The 17,280-nt window shown below is 40.4% G+C and overlaps 1 protein-coding gene across 1 annotated transcript in view; it reads right to left on the bottom strand.

Moving 5' to 3' along the window:
* Positions 1–1,640: 1,640 nt before the first annotated feature.
* Positions 1,641–17,280, bottom strand: part of pitpnc1a (phosphatidylinositol transfer protein cytoplasmic 1a) — a 116,211-nt gene continuing 100,571 nt past the window's right edge. The window contains exons 6-9 of the mRNA XM_039686900.2: positions 11,546–11,641; positions 6,589–6,744; positions 6,160–6,223; positions 1,641–2,995 (exon numbers count right to left, since the gene is read on the bottom strand). Of these exons, the coding sequence (XP_039542834.1) occupies positions 2,682–2,995; positions 6,160–6,223; positions 6,589–6,744; positions 11,546–11,641 (630 nt within the window). The 3' untranslated portion in view covers positions 1,641–2,681. The remainder of the gene's footprint in view (positions 2,996–6,159; positions 6,224–6,588; positions 6,745–11,545; positions 11,642–17,280) is intronic.

The raw sequence follows: 17,280 nt of genomic DNA, 5'->3' as shown, positions 1-17,280 counted from the left end.
GCTTGCGCAGATAGAAGTGGCCTCGCCCTCGCCCTCAGAGTACTTGGACGTCACTGCGATTACACAAGGTAAAAACGATATTAATACCGTTTGTTTTCTCTCACAAACCGCTCGTTTCGTGTCTTAGGCCATCAATGTGTACTTACATTTACGAATCATTAAATCATGTTTATTTGGACTTCTCTGTGCATGCTCTTTGGGGTGGGCCCCATAAATCTCCATTATATGATGCATAGACAACGACGGTTTGTCCTAAAAATATCAACATTGAAAATACTGTGGAAACAAAGACACCTACATCTTGGATGCCCTTGAGGTAAGATAAAACATACAAAAGGAATTTGAGATGGTGTAATTTGGGAGAGAAAAAATGTTTACAAGTTTGCAACTCTTAAAATATTTCTCTCTTTGGCTTCAAATTTACTGATACACGTGCATGGCTTTTGTCTATAACTACAAATCACACTGTCACAGGCGTTCAGTTGATTTGAATCAAATATACCTCCATTAGTAATGACGAAAACGAACAGTATTTATGTTGTTTTTACCTCTTGTAATCACAGCCACGTTCAAGTGATCTAAGGGCACGGGCGCTTTGTGGCTGTGGCTACATGAGGTAAAAACGATATAAATACTGTTCGTTTTCTCACACAAACCGCTCGTTTCGTGTCTTAGGCCATCAATGTTTACTTACATTTACGAGTCATTAAATCATGTTTAATTTGGACTTCTCTGTGCATGCTCTTTGAGGTGGTGACCATAGACCTCCATTATATGACTGACAGACAAATATCAAAATTGAAAATACTGTGGAAACAAAGACACCTACATCTTGTATACCCTTGAGGTAAGCTAAAACATACCAAAAATGTATATCAAAGTGAACTATCCCTGTAATGTTTCATGTCATGGTAATGACCATGTCATTTCAGTCTTAAATGTTATCTGATAAGTGTGTTTCCCTCCCTGTTTTCAGAGCCTTTTGCAGCATCCCCAGATCGGCAGGCAGAGAAAAAAACGTCCAAAATGTGCATTGTGGACTCGTTTTCTCATTCGTTTTAAGAGAAAATAAAAATATATATTTAAAAAAAAAGTGTTTTGTTTTTCTTTGCAGAAGTCTGAAAGAGGACATTTATCCAAGTTACAATATTTAATTGTAATATTTACAATATGCTGTCCTATGAAATTACAGAAAATACCTAAAATTACAGGAAATTCCTGGCTACTGAGTTGCCGTAAATATAAAATTTTGCTGTAAAATTTACAGTATTCTATCCTGTAAAATTACAGTATCTTGTTGTAGTTATTTTACAATAGCAGTCCTGTATACTGTTTACAGTAAATTTACGGCAACTATTAGCCAGGAATTTCCTGTAAAATTACAAGAAATTTCTAACAGTGTATCTTTTTAAATGGGGAAACTCCAAATTCTTCAATGCTGTCTCATAAATGTGGTTCTTATGCTCAAATATCGTTAAAAAGCTTTTTTTTTTCAGCTAATGCAGAACACTGAACAATCAGCAATTGGCTCTTGACATTTATTCCGCCATTTTGCACTTTCTTCCACTCATAAGGGTTGTAACTTATCCACACACAGCAAAGACATCATGAAACTGTAATGAAGTAGAATTCCCAACAGATACTGTAGCAAATGCTTTAATTTCACATTGGCAGTTGACATCAAAAGCATGATTTCCCAAGATTTTGGCAAATGCATTTCTGAATCCTTTAGAAAAGAGTGTTTTAAGTTTAAAAGAACAGATATGCGGGAACCAGCAAGAGTACAAGAGCTTTCCAATTTACAAAGTATACATTGGCCAGCAGCAGCAAACATTCCTTAGAGCTCAAAGATTATACAACAAACTAGTTATCAAGCATTCTCTGAGGACTTCGTTTTCATTCATATTCATGGCTAATGCATCACAGAAATCCAAACCAATAGCATACAGTATAATGTAGAACAGGATACTCAGTTACATGGCAGATGCTCCTCAATCTAACAAATATATCAGTATGTACAGACGAGTTCCAGTTCGTATTGTTAAACAACGGACCAGGCGAAAGGACTAGGTCAGTAACGTTGGCATCACTTGGTTTTTCTGAGTCCATGGGAATGGGACAGATCAAAGTTAAAGACAAGAGCATAGTGAAACCACTATCAAATTGACCCCTACATTCTTATAAATGAGATATTTACAGTACATGTCAAACACATATTAATTTGAGTGAGAAATCCTGAAGCCTGAGGATAAAAAGTCAAGTTAACGTAAGATCACAACTGAAATATTAACCGAGCATAATATACCATTGAATACACCACTACAGCAAAAACAACAGTGGCTACAAATCCTCTCCATATTCAACATATCTAGGGAAAGAAAATGGCTCAGCAGGTGGGAAACTGAATAAAAAGTAAAAGATTCAGCTCTGTCTATCAATGGGACAACTCCTGAGATATTTTAACAGTGATCTGTAGTTTTTGTAAATCAGAATGCACTTTTTGGCCTATTGGAAATGAACTCTCAGTGTAAAATATGAGGTTGCACTGGTTAAAAAGCCACTCTGTGCATATGTTTGTGTGTTTGGGAAACCTTAAGTGTTTAAAGAGAGATTGATTCACATTGTGTCAAACAAACACATTACTGGGGTGTGTTTTCATAAGCTAAGGCCAGAACTGTGGTTTACTGAGGTTGCGGGTGACTGGAACCCCAGGAAAAGAGACTGGGAAGGCGGAAGGCAGAGTCTCTTCGTGCTGGGTCGGGAAGAGTCAGGGTCTCCGGAGCGGACTTCTTCCTTGGTCTGTCCTTGGGCACAGATAGGAAGTCTGGGGCTTCAGTGGAGAGGGGCGTAGAGGGAGCGCTGGATGGCCCACTGCGAGCGCAGGCCGGCAGGGGGGTCTGGCTGATGGAGATAGCTGGGGGAAAGGTGCCCAGCTTCTTATTGGTCGCCTCCTGGGTGGCTCGCTCATATTCTCTCACTTCCTCCATTGTCATGTCTTTAAACACCAAGGAAAGAAAGTTATATTAGTGGTGTATAGTGGACATCTTAAACATGGAGGCAAAGTCTCCTCAATCCTTAACTGCTAAGGGCGTTTTCACACCTGAAAGTCCGCACCAAGGTCCGAACCAAAGTTCACGTTAAGGCTGGTTCACACGGCAGGATTATTAGCCCGATTTTAGCCCCGATTCACCCCTTCCGACAGTCTTAAAGCCACACCGTGGAACTCTTCAACCTTTATAATATATTACCAAAACCCATTGAGATGGTAGATCGACTTACAATAGGTTGAATGACGTGTCTGCCGTCTCCTGGAGGTGTCTGTATCACTTTTACTTGCACTTTGTAACTTCGAGTTTCGGGTAGGAACCCGAGCACAAAAAGAACTACAAAATTTGACCGCTTTACGGCATACGTCACTTCCCCCACCACCCACAACTTCCTCAGAATCTAACGTTAGTGCTCAACTCGCGTTTGATTGCCGTCCGTATGTTTTCGTCATGCCGAACAACAGCTACAAGGAAGAAGGCAACGGTTTTATCAGAGGAAACTAAAAAAGAAATGGGGAGAGTGACAAATTAAAAGCCAGGACGAGGATTAACATATTGGTCCAGCTTTCGCTTGGCTCGCTGGCGTGAGCTAAAGGAGGAGGGGTGCTCGACCGATGCGGACGCTTGCCTGCACACAAATGCCGTTTCTAAGGTAACCCAGATAAATTCATATAAGCAGTGTAGTATTTTCTAGTATTCCGGCCACAGCCGATGGTGTTATGAGTGTAATAAACTGCCCACAGATCAGTGTTCATTTCTACAGACACAGCCCGCCTCAGTGCAGGGCTCGCACTAATAAAATCGGCTCTTGTCAACGTGAACGTGCCCGCGACTCAGCAGTACCCACAAACACTAACATTACACACCACATGTCCCACGGTTTCTGTAAAAATAAACCAACACACATAACGTTACAGTCAGCTCTGGCCGACGGTGTTTTCAGTGCAGTGAATGTGTCCGCGCTGTCCCGCGCCCACATTCACTCACAGACATGATAATCCCCACGGGGATCACCCCTCTCGCTCTGTCAGCAGACTGCCCGGCCCGCCTCATACATTGCAAGCACCATAGACAGTAAAAGCACAAGCACACACAATCTAAAGACACGGGAGGCTGACCGGTTGACTGTTTGTTGACTTTAATTTGCGACAGTGCTGCGGAGCTTGTGGCCTCTAGGGACGTTGGACGTGAAAATTACATGTCGACACCATCTAGTGGCCAAAAAGTTCCGCAGTGTGGCTTTAAGGATGCTCCGATTATCGTACAATAATCTGATCAGATATTCCTGCAGTGTGTTAAAACTGCTCTCGTCTGCTCGGAAGGATGCCGGGACCGCTCCGATCTCAAATCGGGGATATCCAACATGTTGGACTGTTTTGGCCCGATTTATCCTCGTGTGAGGTGTCTCCCGGGGACGAACGAGCACGCAGCCTGTGAACTGTGGCATGTAGCCAATCATAAAGCGAGGTGACGAGGCGTAGAGGAAGCACCGGCGGGAAACAAAATCAAAACAGCCGGCGACCGGCGGTATAGCGCACCAGAATATCCGGTGGACGTTTTTTTTTCTGTTAAAAACAAACTACACTATCGCCACTGCATCCTCTTCGTCCGCCATGATTGTTTACTCTGAAGTCACGTTTGATCTCGAGGGATTTTGCGAGATATTCCGTCTGACCTGGGAATGCTCGGGAGTCAAATCGGTTCGTGTGTGATGTGTTGATTTTGCCTTGTGGCTGCGCACCACACACTGTACGACCAAAACTGTTTATCGCCGTGGGTGGGGTCTCTCAGGTTTGGAAAATCGGCCGACAATTTTAAAATCGTCCCGTGTGAACCAGCCTTTACATTTTATACTTTCAGAAAGTTTTGGTTTGGTTTCACACTGCAATTATGCAAGTGCACTAAAGAACTTTACGCGACATACTTGCGTCCTGTCGTCATCATCTATGTGGGATGCATCTTGACATTGATTGGTTTAGAAAATGGACGTCTGTCTGACGTCTGTGTGTTGTCAATTCGGCGGGTAACCTTGGCAACATGAATGAACAGATGTATATCGTTGCAACTATATCTTTATTTTTATGGCATATTTATGGCACATTTTTTATGGCTGAAGACCTTGATCGATCTGATTGAGGTTCATGTGCTTAATTAGGGCTAAAGCTAACCTCGGCAGAAAGGTGGCCCTCCAAAAGCAGGATTGGTTAATGGTCACCTCTACTCTAATTCAACCAACGAACTACCCGCAGTGATCTCCATGACTAGGGTTGGGTATCGAGAATCGAGTATCGATTGGAACCGGGACTAACTTTTCGTTTTTCCCGGAATCGTTCAAAAGTTAAAATTTCAATTCCTAGTTTCGATATTCACAGTCCGCCGAGCGGAAGAAGAAACCGCTGGACAACACCAACGAAGAAGCGTCTACCGGAAGTGTTGACATAACCGCGACATGAGCGACATGACATGAGTAGTTTACGTCGGCGGTCCAAAGTGTGGCTTCACTTTTCTAAAAATTAACGAAATCTCGGCAAAATGCAAAATTTGTGACAGAAGGAGTATTTCCTTCAGAAAGACCGTTGGTTAGCAAGGTTAGCTAAACTTTTTTGACCCTGCCTCTTAAAAGAATCGAAATCGAGAATCGTTAGGAACCGGAATCGAAACAAGGAATCGGAATCGGAATCAGAATCGTTCAAATTCAAACGATACCCAACCCTATCCATGACACACACTGCCACTTTAGGAGCTCACTGAGAACGCAATAAGCTCGAAAGAGACAAAAGAAACGCTGCCTCCCTCCCTCTCGCCGTCTCCTTTTTTGTGGAGAGAACGTAAAGCTGCTTTCTATGTCTTGTAATCTGAACACTGACTGAATTTGTCATCTAATCAGTTTGGTCAAGGTCTTTGATGAGAACATGGACATCTTCAGACAGCTGAATCTCTTCACCGCCCATTTGTTCTTGAAGTGACTCATGCATGACTAAACACGGTTGTGAGCTTTGGATCACGACATCCTTCTGCATCTGTGAGGTTTGTTAGTCATGACTCCGGGACAGTCAACACAAGGAAAAGAGATGAATAAATAGCCAGCCTGATTAGTCGATGCCAAACTTACCAATCCACTCGTCAACCCAGGCGAAAGCCTGTCTATGGCCCAGCAACAGCACATCCCTCACCACCTAGAAAAAGACAGGTTCAAATTGATGGTGATTGTGCTACGTATTATGCAAAGTAGGACAAGTTCCTGGAGAATTCATTCTGCCAAAATCAACCAATTCATCCCTAACCCCAATTCTAACAATAATGAAAGGTTAACAGTGATGTAGTTAAAGCCCTAGCTCCAGCGGAGAGATGACTAATCCTATGTCGTTCCAAAACAGCGAAAAAGATGATGATTCAGGAATTTGCCCATGCAATATTATGGTAAGCACAGCCAGATGGACAGGTCTATCTATAGATCCGAGGGATCTGCAGTGAGAGCAACTGCAAGGTTGGGATATTTGGGGGCTCGTCTGGGAAATGCATGTGGAAGGGAGGAAGTGACCTTGTGCACAAACTGTTCCACACGGGTCTGAAGTCCCCACACCTCGAACTTCACGGTCACTAGCTTATAGGAGCACATGACGGGGTCCTGCGTGTCTCGCCATCCCTCCTGCAGCGAGCCCCGGGCTGTCTTCTCGGATTTAAAGTGTCTTGGGTCCTGAAGTGGAAATTCAAATTGAAAATGGTCACAGAGCCAATTTTAAATACAATATACTAGAATGTAACATCTGAATGTAACACAAGGAGACCGGAGATGATGGAAAGAAAAGGTGGGACCCAGATCGGGAAATGACTAATGCAAAAAACCAAACCAAGGCTCTGACAATTGGATATCCCATTATACACTTAAATTACTGCTTTTAGATGTCGTTTTACTGCAAAGATGTCATTGTATTAGTTTCTTTCTGTATTTAAAAAAAAATTCTACCAAGAATTATTGCGTTTAATGCCTGTATCTGCCATCCATTTCTAGCTGATGTTACACCTGAAAGCATCTCTGTAAACATGCACAGAATTAGAGAGCGAACTCCATTTAAAAGTGAACATTGCTTTGCTCTACCCACTCTAGAGGGCAGAGCACTTGACGCGAGTACTCTACACACCAACTAGTTGTGTCAGTACATGGCCCATTTATACTCCCCCTTTTCACCAAATCAATTTGCAAAATGATCACCTCTCAGAGCTTTCCCTATCATTCTTATGCACATGATAATCAAATAATTTATTTTCCTTTCACCCTTTGATAACCAATTATTATCTGGCATTGTTGCATTTTTGGCAAACATTTCTGCCTGAATAAATTAACTCGTTGAAAACCGAGCTGTTGATCATCCTACCAACCCTGCCAAGACCAACAAAATTTTTCAATCTTGCACAATGGCAGTTTTGAAATATTATTTCATCTTTGCTCATTGGACACAATTGTTTTTGCCACTATGAACTGAGCTGTTAATGTCATGTGACTAATGTGGAACAATCAATAAAACAGTCAAAAACGATTGCCCCAGCATAAACGGCTAAAATAATTCCTTTAACTGACCATGAATAATGCACGTTAGCCTCAAGTATACTTCAGTTTGGATGTGAATGCTAGTGTATGCGTATAGCCAAATGTGTAGCCTTTCACAGTAAACTCCTTTCGATAGCACTAGACAGTTTCATTCCTGTTCAGTGTCTGCACTACTTCTCTCCAGAAGTTATGACTGATAAATGTCTTTCTACTCGTTTACAGTAAGGTTGTGGGTATGACTTAAGCCCCTCACACAAACGCAGCAGGTCAACATTGGCGTTGCATTTTCCAGTAGTTTGTTGCTATTTTCTGTTTCTTTTTCGACTGTGAAACAACGGGCCGGGTTAAGGTTGCCACCTTGTGGACAAACTAATTAGTATGGAAGATGGTTTCCGCCACAGAATACAGCAACTTTTCATCTCACAATTCTGACTTTTTCTCACGATTTCGAGTTTATGTCTCACAATTCTGACTTAACACGCAATAACAACTTTATATCACAATTGTGACTTTGTAACACACAATAGCAACTTTATATCACAATTCTGACTTTATAACACGCAATAGCAACTTTATATTACAATTCCGACTTTTTAACACACAATAGCAACTTTATATCACAATTCTGACTTTGTAACACGCAATAGCAACTTTATATCACAATTCCAACTTTTTAACACACAATAGGAACTTTATATCACAATTCTGATTTATAACAACGTAATAGCAACTTAATATCACAATTCTGACTTTATGACACGCAATAGCAACTTTATATCACGATTCTGACTTTAAAACACAATAGCTACTTTGGTCCCACTTTATATTAAGTGGCTTTAAGTACTATGTACTTACATTGAACAATAAGTACAATGTATTATTGTGTTCCTGTTGTGTTGTAAAACACTTTTGCTGATATTGAGGTGTGATACGGGTAAGGTTAGGGACATGTGTGGGGGTATGGGTCTGTTTAAGGGTAGGTTAAGGTGTGAGGGGAGGGTCAACTGTGTAATTACACATGTAATTACATAAAGTAGTTATAGCTGTAATTACATGCTGGAATTTTAAAATGTAAGTACAATGTAAAAACATGTATGTACACAATAAGTCCATTGTATCAAATTATTAATTTCTATGTAATTACATAGTACTTAAAGCCACTTAATATAAAGTGGGACCGCTACTTTATCACAAATCTGACTTTATAACATGCAATAGCAACTTTATATCACAAATCTGACTTAACACGCAATAACAACTTTATATCACAATTCCGACTTTGTAACACACAATAGCAACTTTATATCACAATTCTGACTTAACACGCAATAGCAACTTTATATCACAATTCGGACTTTAACATGCAATAGGAACTTTATATCACAATTCTGATTTATAACAACGTAATAACAACTTTATAGCACAATTCCGACTTTGTAACACACAATAGCAACTTTATATCACAGTTCTGACTTTATAACATGCAATAGCAACTTTATATCACAATTCCGACTTTGTAACACACAATAGCAACTTCATATCACAATTCCGACTTTGTAACACACAATAGCAACTTTATATCACAATTCCGACTTTGTAACACACAATAGCAACTTTATATCACAATTCCGACTTTGTAACACACAATAGCAACTTTATATCACAATTCCGACTTTGTAACACACAATAGCAACTTTATATCACAATTCCGACTTTGTAACACACAATAGCAACTTTATATCACAATTCCGACTTTGTAACACACAATAGCAACTTTATATCACAATTCCGACTTTAACACGCAATAGCAACTTTATATCACAATTCGGACTTTGTAACACGCAATAGCAACTTTATCACAATTCTGAGTTTTTAACACGCAATTGCCTGTTAGAAAGTCAGAATTGTGAGATATAAATTCGCAATTCTGAGATATAAAGCTTTTTTCCTTCTCACAATTCTGAGAAAAGATGACAAACTCACAATTGGGTGTTATGAAGTCAGAATTGTGAGATATAAACTATTTCATACATATTTACATACACATGCGGTTGGTGAAATGTGCATCACTTGCACTATACGCATAACGTAGCCTACGTTTAAAAAAAAAACGAAGTATACTTTGGGCATACAGAGGAGGGAACAGGACCTTTGTGAAAGGATGCGGTTGCCCACATTTGTTTGGAACAACCCAACAACTAATGTCCCCTTCCCGCAGTGTCCTTGAAGGGCACAAAAAAAGCCAGCTGGAACTTCCCCAGAGTGGGAGCTTTGCTGTCTTTTACTCAGATCCACAAAAAAGGCTGTTCAGCAACACAGGACTGTTGAGATCTCTGCAGGACTGCTGGGAGAATCATGGTGGGGGGCATTTATTATCCCCCTAAAATACACCTTTAGTCACACTCCGTTAAAAACTAATTTATGACAATTATCTAAAGCTTTTTTAGTGCGCTGTTGATATTTTGCAATGTTATTTTTTTTTCTCGTCATATTCCATTCAAATCTTTTTTTTTTTGCACAGTGCCACATCAGGACATAGGTTGTTTTCCGTGACACAAGTGATTGTCTAAATGAGGACTAGATTGATCACACTCGTCAGTCCCAGTTCTTTCCCCTTCCACATCTAATTCCACTGCTTTTTTTTACTCCTCACACAGAAGCGCCGCTGGCCTGGATCCTCAGATAGCAGCAAGCTCCTGCCAGAGAAAGATAACACCGCATCTGTCTAAGCTTACCTCTGCAGGAGGAGAGGGACAGATTGTGAAAGTGAATTACTGCAGCGGTACAGTGGAGAGGTGTATCCAGTAGAGATCTCAACAGGGCCTCTTTAATAATTCAGGATTGGCTTAAAAATAACCCATACTCCTTTGTTTTCTTCCATGTGGGAGAAGCACTCCCCTGTTTCTTCAAAACAAAATCCCATCAGCACTAAATACCATATCAACCGAGCTCAAATGAATAAATCATAAATGAAAGGTCAGTGAGGAAAATATTGGATGTGAATATGAAATATGGAGGTGAATATGAGCGCATACTGTACTTTAGAGGTAAATATGTACATTGTATGTTTGTATTGCTTATAAATCTTCTTTAATTATTTTACATTTATGCGTATTATTAAAGGGATAGTTCATTTTGCAATTAATGTTTGGTATGTTTTATCTTACCTCAAGGGCATCCAAGATGTAGGTGTCTTTGTTTCCACAGTAGTTTCAATTTTGATATTTTTAGGTCAAACCGTTCGTGTCTATCAGTCATATAATGGAGGTCTATGGTCACCACCTCAAAGAGCATGCACAGAGAAGTCCAAATTAAACATGATTTAATGACTCGTAAATGTAAGTACACATTGATGGCCTAAGACACGAAACGAGCGGTTTGTGTGAGAAAACGAACAGTATTTATATTGTTTTTACCTCGTGTAAACATTGAGATTTCGGAAGTTTTACCTTAAATATATTTAGATGTACAGGAAATCGCAATGGAAGACAATTTCGATGTTTGGATCTTCACAGTGAAAGGTAAAACTTCCGAAATCTCTGAGTGATGTACACGTGCAAGAGATCACTTCCGGCGCTTGTGCAGACCGAAGCGCCCGCGCCCTCAGATCAGTTGTACGTGGCTGTGCTTACAAGAAGTAAAAACAATATAAATACTGTTCGTTTTCTCACACAAACCGCTCGTTTCGTGTCTTAGGCCATCAATGTGTACTTACATTTACGAGTCATTAAATCATGTTTAATTTGGACTTCTCTGTGCATGCTCTTTGAGGTGGTGACCATAGACCTTCATTATATGACTGACAGACAAGAACAGTTTGACCTAAAAATATCAAAATTGAAACTACTGTGGAAACAAAGACACCTACATCTTGGATGCCCTTGAGGTAAGATAAAACATACCAAAAATTAATTTCAAAATGAACTATCCCTTTAAAGAAATATCTCACCTCAGACTCCTTGTAGTAGCGCTCTGGTATCTCATCGTAGGCGATGTCAATAAAACACACCTCCGTTTCTTCCTCTCTGAGCTCCGCATCAAAGATCTAGAGCACAATGAAAGGGGTAACCAGATTAAGTTTCCTTCATCTGTCCACACTGAAAGCAACTATGATGTCAGATGCAGCACTCATAACAATATTTGTGTGTGAAATACAGGAACGGATGACATTTCACTGTGAGCGAAATTAGAAACCAAACAAGCAATAAAACATCTTGTCGTTGTGGCTCATAGCATTCACGTGTTATAGATGAACAGATTAACCGAAGGTCGGAAAGTTGCTGTATTATTGGTTGCTAGTCAGTCTCAGACGTCTCACCCACAGTCCGGGAGTCTGATGCATGTTGCAAATAAAACATTTACAGTGGTATAAATCCAGCTTTTATTGTTGTTTGTGTCTATGTGGTGTTTCTAATATGCTTTAAGGCAAACCATGAGTAAATTCATACAGTAAGTCGACAGCATTGCTGAGTATTTCCTCCTTAAAACTGCAGTGAACCAAAGACAGTCTCAAACACACGGTTTGAAATGGCTGGTGTTTCTGACGTCACACACACGACCTTGTAACCAATCAATCAGACATTAACATTAGCAACAGATTATTAGCTGTTTGATAACACAGTCAAGCAACAGGCTAATCATATTAATTACCGTTGTTTGTCCGACGTTGTAAAGACCAGTGTGCAGCGTTTACCTCAGTACGTTTAGGAGGCGGGGCTCATTTGCATATTCATAGAACCGCGAATAATAAATGAGGCAAGGGTGTCGAGTTACATTCAAGATATTTTAAGACATGAAGAAATTAAGGGATACGGTTATTCCACATGTCTCCCAAGAAAGAAAGTCAGGTTAAGAAGTTCCCATACTAATACTATTAGTGTCAATCATAACAATAATAATAATAGTTAATAGCATTTATATGACCTGGCTCAACCCTGCTTAGTTCAGTATCTATGCATCACCACACATTAGCATACTGAGCATCAAGACTGGAATACACTACACTTTGGGCCAGATTTGTCCCTGATCTACAGTCTGGAGGAGTGGACGCTTACATGCCAAAAGTCAGAGGGAGTCTGCAGATTTTGGGATGAGCAGATCCATTTGCATGCATTTGGAGGATATCCAAACGTGATTTTAGAGCACATACTGTTTTTATTTATCATGCGAGGTGCCTATTTCTGATTGGGTTTGCGGTTTTCAGAAATTCCTAGCCTGGTAATGTGTGTGATGATATCCTCAGTGATTTAGCGTATAATACAGTTAAATAATATGACGTCTAGGGCCAGATTTACTAAAGCCTAGTTCACGCTACATGATTTTAAAACGTCGGGCTGAACTCTGTGAAATCAGGCGTGTTCAAGTTGTTGAGCTGTTCACACCACACGACACAACGCGATTGATCCACAACAGGAGGTAACGCACTACATTCTATCTCGTCTACAAACCACGCTTTGTCACGAAAAATCACGCGATAAAACGACCGGAAATGACGCGAAACAGCACGTGCGCCAATACCCAGCGAAGAAGACGAAGAACACAACACGCAAATATGAACGTCAGACAGAAACTAGCGCTGCAAACTGTTTGCGCGATGATTTGCTATGCAAAAAAAAAAGAGAAAAAATAAGATTTACCCGGTGACCTCAACCCATGCCTTACTCTGATTGGCTGTAGCTCATGACATCACTGAGGTTGAGTTGTGCGACAGCTCTGGATAACTAGCATGTTAAATTTTTTCTGGGCACGGCGACGCGTCTTTGATGCGTTGTTGGCTCTTTAATACTAACAGATTGGAAAGAGCTCATCGCCCGCTAATCCCCGCGATTTGCTTGCGATAACACCCTAACCTGTCGGCGACCTCGACGATTTGCAAATCGGGCTTAAAATCGTGTATTGTAAACTAGGCTTAAAGGAGTAGTTCACTTACGTCATTTTATAAGCTCAAATGCTCGCCTTGCTCTGTTCTGTGATGCGCGTTCGTGACTCTCCTGTTCGAACTCGTTTATCAAAATGAACGAATATTTTCCCGAGTCAATTCGTTCGTTGAAACAACGAAATGACACAAAAAAAGATTCATTCATTTTGATAAACGAGTTCGTACAGGAGAGTCACGAACGCGCGTCACAACAGAGCAAGGCGACCATTTGAGCTTATAAAACTTAAACTTTGTTATATATTTTTAAATGAGCGATCGTTTCGCTTGATAAGACCCTTATTCATCGTCTGGAATCGTTTAAAGCCCTTTGAACAGTTTGCATTGAAACTACTGTCTTTTGGACCTTGAACCGTTTGGTTCCCATTGAAGTCCATTATATGGAGAAAAATCCTGGAATGTTTTCATCAAAAACCTTCATTTCTTTTCAACTGAAGAAAGAAAGACATGGACATCTTGGATGACACGGGGGTGAGTAAATTATCAGCAAAAGTGTTTATTAAAAGTGAACTACTCCTTTAAGGTTTGCTTGTCAATGTACTGGTGTTTGCTCCATTATTTACCGCCCCAAAAAAGCACGTCTTAAACCAGACGCTACCTGCTAGATTGCGTTGGTCATTATAATGGAAATGATCCGATGTGTGTCGTTTTAAAATGTATTAAGATTTTAAAAGCAATGGTGTATGCTCAACTCTGCCACATCACAAGTCTTTGATTCTTACGGACAGTGAAAGACGTCCGGTTGCTTTGCTGCAGTGCGAAAACCAGCTTGTCCGTTTGTCCCCAGGATATATAACTATAAGTCTCTGTGTTGTGGAGAGACCCAAGAATCCTCAGCAGACTCCAACACTTCAGACTGGACAGCTGCAGACTCGAAGCCGTCCACAGGAAGGAGCTCTCGGTCTGCACGCGAGCCGCTGTCAGCGAGTGCATTCACAGCATGGGCTGCCACTCATCCCAGAGCACCAGTCGAACAAAGACTCTAATGGGCGAGAGCGCTTCGCTTCAAAGGATCAGGTGCGTTCAGGTGAGAGAACGGCTCTCCTGTTGTCTGTCTCTTGTGTGGCTATGCCAATTACATTGTAATTCTTATTCCTTTCATATCCAAGTGACATAAGCTTCAGGGATGACATGGAGAGAAATGTATAAAACCTCTTTATTTTAAAATGTAGACACAAGCAAAGTGCACTAACCGTGAGAGAAAGCAATGATGTCCCGAAATTGAAAACAAAAACAAAAATAAAGAATAAAAGAAGGGGTGACATGACAGAGTAGCTGAGTATTTTACAAAAACAAGTAATGGTGGACCGTATCAAGAGAGATGGGGAAATTTGAAAAGGACTTGAATGATGGCTCTAATAAATAGCAGCAACCTTAATTTATGAGCACGAAACTCGGACAAGCTTGTTTATCGAAGCCGAATCTACAACTAACTCTAAAAGACTTCCCAATGGTCGCGATAAGCAACATTAAAGTAGACCCCTGCTTCAACAAAGACTAATGCATGCTGGAGTGCACGCTTTAAACTTCAAAGAAGCCAACATGGCTCAAATGTACGGGGGGGGGAAATCAGAAATAGCCTCTCACGCCAATGAAGAGGCGGAATACAGATCAATTTGAGTTTTCTCCGCTTAGAGTTCTGCAGGTGCAAAACGACAAGAGACAAATCAAAATCTCCTCACTGAAGACTGCCTCATGACCATGGTCGGTTAAGAAAAAGCAAGGTCCATAAAGAAATGATTTATGGAGTCTGTTGTGGTCGAACTTACACCAAGTCCACACCTGGGACGGACTGGGACTAAAAAACGGCCCTGGACTTTGACTTGGCCCGGCCCAAAGCAATCGGCGTGCAGAAACTCGACAACAACATCAATAACGCCTGCCGTCTTTCTGGCATGAGTGTTACAAGACTTTAAAGGAGTAGTTCACTTTTAAAAAAAACTTTTGCTGATAATTTACTCGCCCCCATGTCATCCAAGATGTCCATGTCTTTCTTTCTTCAGTCGAAAAGAAATTAAGGTTTTTGATGAAAACATTCCTGGATTTTCTACATATAATGGACTTCAATGGGAACCAAATGGTTCAAGGTCCAAAAGACAGTTTCAGTGCAAACTGTTCAAAGGGCTTTAAACGATTCCAGACGATGAATAAGGGTCTTATCAAGCGAAACGATCGCTCATTTAATAAATAAATAAAAAAATGTGTTCGCCTTGCTCTGTTCGTGACTCTCCTGTTTAAACTCGTTCATCAAAATGAACGAATCTTTTTTCAAGTCATGACTCGAAGAGTCCTAGATAAGACCCTTATTCATCGTCTGGTGTCGTTTAAAGCCCTCATGAAACTCTCATTTGGACCTTGAACCGTTTGGTTCCCATTGAAGTCCATTATATGGAGAAAAATCCTGGAATGTTTTCATCAAAAACCTTAATTTCTTTTCGACTGAAGAAAGAAAGACATGGACATCTTGGATGACACGGGGGTGAGTAAATTATCAGCAAAACTGTTTATTAAAAGTGAACTACTCCTTTAACTGTGGCTTATGATACTATACCATCCAAATTATAGCTAACCGCATATTATACAATCAATTCCATGCTGTCTTAGAATGAATGTATTACTTAATAATCTTAATTTATGCAATAATTAATCTAAGTTACTGCACAAAAAATAATACCACATCCAAATGAACATAGGCTACACCATTACAAATGTAACCTCTGTATTCAAAATCTTCAAAGTTTTTAAGCATTAACTGTAACATTACCAACATTTTTAAAAGCACAACATATTTCTTAATATTAGCTACTGCATGTGGCATTTTACAGCTAAAAGGTTGAAGTTCAGCTGTTTTAACTACTGTAATCATTAAAAATGTAGTTGACAACAACTCTGTCACCCAACTATTCTACCTCGTCTACAAACCACGTTTTGTCACGAAATAAAACGAGCTGAAACAGCACGTGCGTCAAAACTCAGCAAAGAACAGGAGAACTCAACACGCGAATATGGACGTCAGACAGAAACTAGCGCTTCAAACGGTTTACGCAATGATTTGCTCTGAGAAAAAAAAAATGCAAAAAAAATAAATAAATAAGATTTACCCGGTGACCTCAACCCATGCCTTGCTCTGATTGGCTGTAGCTCATGACATCACTGAGGTTGAGTCGTGCGACGGCTCTGGATATCTAGCATGCTAGATATTTTTCTGAGCTTTGCGACACATCTTTGATGCGTTGTTGGCTCTTTAATACTAACAGATTGGCAAGCGTTCATCGTCCGCTAATCCCCCGCGATTTGCACGCGATAACACTCTGACCTGTCGGCGAGCTCAACTATTTGCAAATCGGGCTTAAATCATGTAGCTTAGTGTGAACTTGGCTTAAAACTAGGGATGTAACAATTGACTCGCAACCGGTTGAAAATCGATAAAAATGTGTGACGATTCAAGTTGAAATGTTATACGAATCGCGATTCACATTTTACTGTGATAGCCTACCCCAGACAGCAAACTGACATTGAATCAACGTGGAAACGACGTCTCTCATGACATTGAAACAACGTTGATTTTGCTCATCGAATTAACGTTAAACCAACGTCAGACGCGGCATTCTTCAAAGCTAAATGAAAATCGAAAATTGGTTTGCTTTCATAACGTTGAAACAACGCGTTGATTTCAAGTTGATTTTCCGTTAGTTTTGATGAATGACGCGTCTGACGTTGGTTCAACGTTAATTCGATGAGCAAAACAA

This window comes from Pimephales promelas, chromosome 3, assembly GCF_988280905.1.
Source record: "Pimephales promelas chromosome 3, fPimPro1.hap1.1, whole genome shotgun sequence".
Classification (NCBI taxonomy): domain Eukaryota; kingdom Metazoa; phylum Chordata; class Actinopteri; order Cypriniformes; family Leuciscidae; genus Pimephales; species Pimephales promelas.
This window is presented reverse-complemented; position numbering and strand designations above follow the sequence as displayed.